Here is a 7,968-nt window from a genome sequence, read left to right as displayed (position 1 = left end):
GCACTTATGCGCCCAGCGTGTAATGCATTCGCCCTTCGTGTATGCTTTGAGGGATCCTAACAATCATATGCTGTGTAGTTTTGCACTAAGCTGAGTTCCCAGAATCCTTCAGTGTCATCTGCTAGCTGATTTATTAGGTCAGGAAATTGTAGCATGAGCAGATTCAGTCGCCATGTGGGGAGGTCTGCTTACAGGGTCTGGGAGGATTATCCTCAGTAGTGCCGGGCATGGTCAGACAAGGTGGTCGGGAGGATCATGCATTCTGGGACTCTGTGGGGTGTGTTGGCTGGGGTTAGCCAGTAGTCCAGGCGTGAGTAATTATCATGTGGGTGTGAGTATGAGGAGAAATCTTGATCTTGCCTATACATTTTTCTCCAGATGTCCACCAGGTGGAGATCCACCATTAGGGAATGGAGAACTGGCCACTTCCTCGGCACGCTGGAATGTCCCGTGGCTGTGCTAGGGGATCTAGGGCTATATTAAAGCCTCCCCCTATTATTGTTAGGTTGCCTATGTATTGGGCACATGCTGTGAATCTCTGTGGTAGGGACATATATGTTGAGAAAAGTGATAGGTTGTTGGTGAAGAAGGCCCTGAGCCAGCACATATCTGCCCTCCAAATCTGTGCAGACGTGCTTTACCAGAAAAGGGACCCTTTTACTTATTAGAATGGAGACTCACCGCTTCCCATGGTGTGGCAAGTGAATCGCTGTGCCCACCCATCCCTGTTGCAGTTTCTTTGATTCTGTCACCCACAGGTGTGGCCATCTAACAGTCAGTGCCCAACACGCGGCGCTGTGCCCTTCCAGGGTAGCCAGGGATGTCAATGGACCAGCTGGTCCCCGGCCCCTCCCGGTGCGCCCCATTTGGGGCATTGCGCACCATCATTTGCTCCTGTCGAGGCACCGGCAGCCTCGACGGGATCAGAGCCGCTGCCCTAGGTCTGGCCTGCTTCTATTTTATTTATTTGTTTATTTAAATGTATAAAGCGCTCAGCGGCTCTCAGGCATTGTGGCACTGTTACAGTACATTCACTTGGATACATCTTAAAACAGACCTTTCAGACAATGTTAAGGGGGTTCGACAGCAATACGGTAAGGAATGTTCAATGGTTACAGGGGAACATCATTCATGTACAGTCTAGTTGAATAATTTGCTTTTTAGCGCCTTTCTGAACGCCATGAGAGAGTTTTCCTTTCTTAGCATGAGTGGAAGGGCATTCCAGGCTTTTGGAGCGAACACTTCGAAGCTGGTACCGCTGGCTTTGGCTCTACTGAACGCAGGGACTGCGAGTTGGTGAGAGTATTGTTCTCCTTTTTGTCTGCAGGAGGGCACCTGATGTATTCGATACACGAGGTAAAAAGGGGCAAACTGAGAGAGGCATCTGTGTGTGATGGTGAGAGCCTTGAACAATATGCGCTCTTTGACCGAGAGCCAGTGGATGTCTCTTCTAGCCTGAGAGATATGCTCTCTCCTAGGGATACTTAGATCCGCTCTGAGAGTAGTATTTTGTGTGATTTGCAGTTTGTTAATGTTATTGGCAGATGTACCAAGGAGAAGGACGTTACAGTAATCCAACTTCGCGCCAATGGGGGCTCTCGCAATGTTGAGGCAGTTTTTTGCTGATAAATGAGGTTTCACTGAATTAATGATTTTTGTCATGAGAGCTGCTGATAATGAAATGACACTGACTTGTCTTTCCATTGATAAGGTGGAGTCCAGGTATACACTCAGGGTTTTTACTGCAGCAGAGACTGTGATTACAGTATTCTCAATGCTGAAGGAGCTGTATTTGTTGTCTAGTTTATTCAGGGACTCTTTGAGGCCTACCAATAACATTTAAATGTTTTCCCCGTTGAGACACAGACCATTAGCTGCCATCCAGGCCTGGATCAGGGCTTATGTCTTCTGGAGAGTGTTGAGGTCTTGCTCATAGTCACCTGATAGCGGGAGAATAATTTGTGTATCATCAGCATAGTTGGTAAAAGCTATGCCACACTCTTCTAGGTTGTTAAACAGGGGTAGAGTGAAAGGATTACAGAGAGTAGGGGATGTACAGGATCCTTTTGGGACTCCACAACCAATTTGGGATGGAGTGGCTGATGCCTGGTCAGAAAAGATCCTCGTGGCTCGACCCTACAGGAAGGACATAATCCAGGTAGTGGCTTCTTGGGAAAAGTGTGCGGTAACCGAAAGGTGTTTGCACAGGATCTTGTGGTCGACCAGGTTGAAGGCAGCCAAGAGATTGAGGAGTAGGATGAGTGAGGACTTGCCCTTGTCCATGGATTCAAGTACCTGATTCTTCAGATCCAGTACAGCTGACTCTGTGTCATGACGAGGACGAAAGCCAGATTGTCTTTTACTGCGAATATTGTGTGCTTCCAGGTAGGACTGCAGGTACGCAGCCTTGTCCAGAATTTTCAACAAGAACGGACTGTTAGTGATTGGTTGGTAGTTGTTGGGGGAATCTGGGTAAAGGGTAGGTTTCTTTAGCAGTGGCTGAACCCAGGCTTCCTTGAGGGAAGGTGGGACGATACCCGAAGCAAAGGAGGCCTTAATGAAGGCAGTGACGAAAGGGGCCAGTGCTAACACACAGTCTTTAACTAAGCTGGCTGGGCAGATGTCACCCTTACAGAGCGATGTTTTAATATGCTTCACTATCAGAAGGACTTCATTTAAGGTTACTACCCTAAAGGCAAAGGGTTTTGGATTGTTTGTGCCATGTGAACCAACTGAGGCTGGCTCGGTGGCAAATGGCTTTGATTGGGGTGGCGCGACCTTGGGCAGGTTGTTTAATTGTGCCTTGAATTTTTCCTGGAGTGTTTTGATTTTGTCTAGCATGGAATGTTGAATTTTATTACAACATGTTTCATCTTTCTCTGTTGGTTGTGTAGAGGTGGAGGGGGTGACCAGTTCATTAAAGATAGCAAAAAGCTCTTTGGCCTGGGAGTTAGCTTTCTCAATTCTAAGGTTGCAAGCAGATGCTATGGCTGTAGAGATAGCCTTTTTGTATTGTTTAGCAACTGCCAGGTAGGTATCTTGTGTAGACACAGAGGGACTTGATAGCTATTTGGTCAGTGCTACCCGTTTGGCAGCTCTTATATCTAGAAGTTCTTGGGTGAACCATGAGTTAGTTGAATTCAAATAATTGATCTACTATCAATATATCATCGGTTGTCATACTTCTAAGCGGGACAACATTATGTAATACTCTCAATACAGCTGTTCTGTTGAGGGGAGTGTGCCTTTCTTGCGCACTGATATATAGAAGTTGCAGCACTTTTACTCTTTCATCTGTGGGCCTATTGGCAGAAAGACAGCTAGGACGAGAATGATCAGTCACAAGCACTTCCTCATCTCCACCTTAAACCTCTACACTGATAGATCTAGAAGCTTCAGTGGTTCCTTCCTAATAGTCACATTTTGATCACTAGTCTCATTATCATATTTAGTGCAGATGGGGTTTCTATAGTTCTTAGGTCCTTGTTGTTATACATTAAGGCTTGAAAAAACTTTTTTTTTCTTTCTTGGCTTTTGACATCTTTTGACATCTTTTCTTTTGCCATTTTTTCAGTTGTGTCTAAGCTTTGCATTTTTGACTCGGCAGGTGATTTATACTTTTTACGCTTTCTTTGTGACCTCCGGGAATATCAGCATCACAATCGGCTCCACCTGAGGGCTCCAGAGATGCGCACAACCCTCAAACAAGTATCTCCAATTAAAGAATATCTATTTCAGCATTATCTATATATGTTTTGGTTCCCTAGTCTCTTAGTATTTTTATACCCTTGTAAATGCTTTTGCGCAATAGTAAGGATTGTGCATCGATTTTGTTTTCTAGTCTCACATAACTTGCCACCACTGTAAATATTCAAGCACAGCATACATGGACGTCGAGGTAATACCGGCATTACTTCCCATACTGGTGTCTGCTTCATATACTGTGGACAGGTTAAAAACCCAGGCAGCTCGTTCATCTTGAGTGCATTAAGTATAGGATTCTACCACGACTTCTCCACTTGCATTAGATTCCACTTGATGTCCCAAGGTGAGTAACGGGGTTGAGGTTGTTTGGTGTTGAGAATGAAGGTTCGCTAGTATTTTGTCACTTATGTCTTTTCACTTATGTTACTTTTTGGGCTAATGATGGTTAATTGAGATGAAATACAATTGCCAAACTCTGACGTACTTGTGTGGATCATCACATCATGTGTGATCAGATTATTAGCACTAGACTGAGAAATAGGAGGCGACTCACCATTTTTTATTAAAGGCTCACGTCATGGGTTTAAATCAGAAATACTGAGCTCAGTTGTGACTGCAGTAGGACTACTACCAGTCAAGCTAATAACCTTGTCCATTAAGTTAGTGCACATGCTCAGATCAGGTACATCACACTATGTTAGGGTCACAGTGGTACTGCAGCCGTTGGAGCCAAAGACCTTTTCCAATAGTTTAGTGCCAATGCATTACAGCTATTTGTTCTGGGCAGCCTCTATCTCCTGCGTGGCAAGTTCTTCCTCATTTGCTTCGGAATATTGCAGCACGGGTGGTGGGTACGTACACTCCCGCTTTTAGAATAAAATTTAATTATTAATGATATCTTAGTCTAATTTTGATTTGTATTCGATAGATTGGTCTTGGAAATTAATGTCCTGCGATGTCGCAGTGGATAGCCACACACTGGAGCCCCACCAGCAATTGGTGCTATCTCTTTGTGTTTGGCTTTAGGTGTACCTATTTCTTTCTCATTCACACTCTCACCCTCTCCAATACTCATAGTATTCTCACTTGTGGTTTTCTTCACAATCACCATATGCGCCATATTCACATCTATATGTATGTTATGTGCTGCCATTGTGCTGGTACAGGGCTCCAGTAAAACTCTCTACTACCATAAACCAGATATACACAGGAAGGTGGAACAGGAAGCGTGGGGCAGGGGAGGGGCGCTAGGGTGGGGGATCAGGAGAAAGGAGAGCAGGGAACAGGAAGAATATAGTTCAGCGTATTGCACCAGTACTTTGATTTCTTTTTTAACAGCTAATCGCAAGTTATCACCTCAACACGCATTGCATATACGGGAACACATAAATAGTGAGATAGTAGTAAAATAGATTACCTGACAGAGTAACGACTACTGACTGCCATCCACTGCTTGGGACAGAACACTGTTTCCCTCAGAGCAGAATATTGCTGCATTCAATGCAGGGAATGAGGATATATGTGTGCTTACAGGCACAGGCACAAGCACTGCTCGACTGCTCAATCAACGAACAGCAAACTGTACACTTCCGAGTGCATTTCCCGATGGGCCAAGTCAGGAGCAAATATAGAACTTCCTTAAAAGTGGGAGGGGCCTCTTACTATCTAAAATCACAATAAGAAAAAGGCACTATATTAGGGTCTGTTGTAGTAATATACTACTAGGTGATAGCCTAATATTACAATAGCGCAAGTCCAGAGTTGGGGAGAATAATGTCCACCTTGGCTCAACTACGTTTTCCAAAAGCTCACACAGCTCCAGGGTGGAGGTCAGTGAACAGCATACTTCCGAGTGCACTTCCTGATGCACTCAGCCAGGAGCAAATATAGGACTTCCTTAAAAGTGGGAAGGGCCTATTACAATCTTGGCTCATCTTCATTTTCCAACAGCTCACACAGTTCCAGGGTGCAGGTTTATAAAATTCTAAACATGCATACATGGATACATCAATCTTCACATCTCCTTCACAACCCACATAGCTGTGGTCACCAATGCACCCAACCTTCAGCTCCACTTCTTCTGCAAGATAAATCACATCTTTGTCCCACAAAACTTCCTCAATGCAGGTAAGACACTTATCACCCCCAAACTGGAATATAAAAAAGTCCTCCTGACTGGACTCCCCAGCCTTCTCTAAACTGTACAGAACACAGCATCAAGCCTCATTATCTATATCTGCCAAAATATGTATCACACTAACTCACTTCCAGCAAGTTCCAACAGTTCACAAAACCACAAAGAATGACCTTTAAAGGTCTCTGCAACATCTAAGAAGCGTTCCACCACAAGAACCGTTAGAACCGTTATAACAAATTCAAGTTCATCAACCACACAAACACAAGTCAAGCCAAGACAAATGTTGTCCTACACATACCACACTGCAAGGTGATTTACACAGAGAAACAGGCCTTCACCCATGACGCACCGGAGCATGGAATGCCCTAAATAACCTATATTTGCTCCACCTCTTCCATTTGTACATTTTGCAAAATCTGCAAACATACTGCTTTCCCCACCTAATCCAGCCAAATCCCCTCTGCCACTATCATTTTGTCTACCCTGATCTTCCTATCCTGCAATACAAATGTGAGACTTCCCTTTACCTCCATCCATCTAAGTTTGTAAAGAGCTCCAAGATGCTCAGGTCAGGGCCAGCACTGTATACAAGTTTACATAAATGAATAGCAGATGTTTTTTTGGTAGTGCAAGTTTGCTTTCTAGAAAAACATTCATATTTGATGGTAACTTGCCCAACTTTTCAAACCCCCAAAATTCTTCTCATTAAATGGTGGTCGAGCAGGATTGCTTTGTATACATCTCAATAGTGGTGAAAGTGTTTGTTCCTTGCAAAGGTTTGCTGAACCTCAATGTTCTTTCCACTTTTCTACTCAAGGGTAATCCCTCTTTTCAAACTGGTCCACTCTAATCCATTTCCCTGACCACAAATCACCAATTAATTGAAGCTAGAGACCCCCAATTTTAGACAGACACATTTTACCTATAGGCACTACACACATATCACACATATACAACACAATATAATTGCAGGTCACTATCAGTTATTCTTCGAATTTCCATATTCTTTGGTGTTTATGTCTGGTCTGAGAAGAATGATGTAACATTTGGGGATGAAGATACAGCCCAGCAGCCCAGCACTGGAAACCAGCATGGCGAAGATCTCCACGGCCACCATGTACCTGCCCTTAGTGCTGATATAGGCTGGGATGAAAGATACCCAGACACTGCAGAACACCAGCATGCTGAATGTGATGAGCTTGGCCTCGTTGAATCTGTCAGGGAGGTTCCTTGCGAGGAAAGCCACCATGAAACTGGCAAAGGCTAGCAGTCCCATGTAACCAATCACAGCATAGAAGGCAGTGCTAGAGCCCTCAACACACTGCAGGATCATCTTCCCAGTTTCAGACTTCATGTCAGTGTGAGGGTGAGGTGGTGAGGTCAACAACCAACAGAGACAAATTAGTATTTCTCCCAGAGTGCACAAGATGACCGTGGAACCAGACACCCGGGACCCCATCCATCTGCTCAATCTGCTCTCAGGCCTGGTGGCATTAAAGGCAATGACAACTGTGATTGTCTTTGATAATACACAAGACACAGCAACAGTGAAGATAATTCCAAATGCAGTTTGTTGGATCAGACATGTCAATTTTGCAGGACATCCAATGAATAAGAGGGAACAGAGAAATGTCAACACCAGGGAGAGAAGCAATGTGTAGCTGAGATCCCTGTTATTAGCCTTCACTATCGGTGTATTCCGGTATCGGAGAAATATTCCCAACACTCCAGCTGTTAATATAGACAAGACAACAGCTGCACAGGCCAAGCTCATGCCCAGGCTATCATAGTAGGAGAGGTAATCAATGACCTTATTAATGCAGCCATCCTTCCAAATGTTGGACGATTGATCCTCAGGGCATTTCAGGCAGTTTACCATATCTGCAAAAACCAAACAAAGATCTTTTTACAGGATGCAGTGTTTATTTTAATCTGAAATGGCTGGCTCTGTTTTCATTACAATTCAGATCCACAAGGGATCTACTGAGATAGCTCAGTGAGTTACACATTCAATGCAAAGAGCTTTGTATAAACTGAAGATAACAGTTAGTAGTTACTCCTATTAAAAGAAGGTAGCATAAAAACACACACTATTATTACTACTTGTATTGTGTATGCCCAACATG

At 44.1% G+C, this 7,968-nt stretch overlaps 1 protein-coding gene across 1 annotated transcript; it reads right to left on the bottom strand.

Annotated features, from left to right (window-relative positions):
* Nucleotides 1–6,821: 6,821 nt before the first annotated feature.
* Nucleotides 6,822–7,721, bottom strand: LOC138515401 (vomeronasal type-2 receptor 26-like). The gene has a single exon (XM_069630257.1). It carries the CDS (start codon nucleotides 7,719–7,721, stop codon nucleotides 6,822–6,824), a length of 900 nt encoding a protein of 299 aa, XP_069486358.1.
* Between the last annotated feature and the right edge of the window lie 247 nt (nucleotides 7,722–7,968).

Source organism: Ambystoma mexicanum, chromosome 6q (assembly GCF_040938575.1).
Source record: "Ambystoma mexicanum isolate Mex_15411 chromosome 6q, UKY_AmexF1_1, whole genome shotgun sequence".
NCBI lineage: Eukaryota > Metazoa > Chordata > Amphibia > Caudata > Ambystomatidae > Ambystoma > Ambystoma mexicanum.
This window is presented reverse-complemented; position numbering and strand designations above follow the sequence as displayed.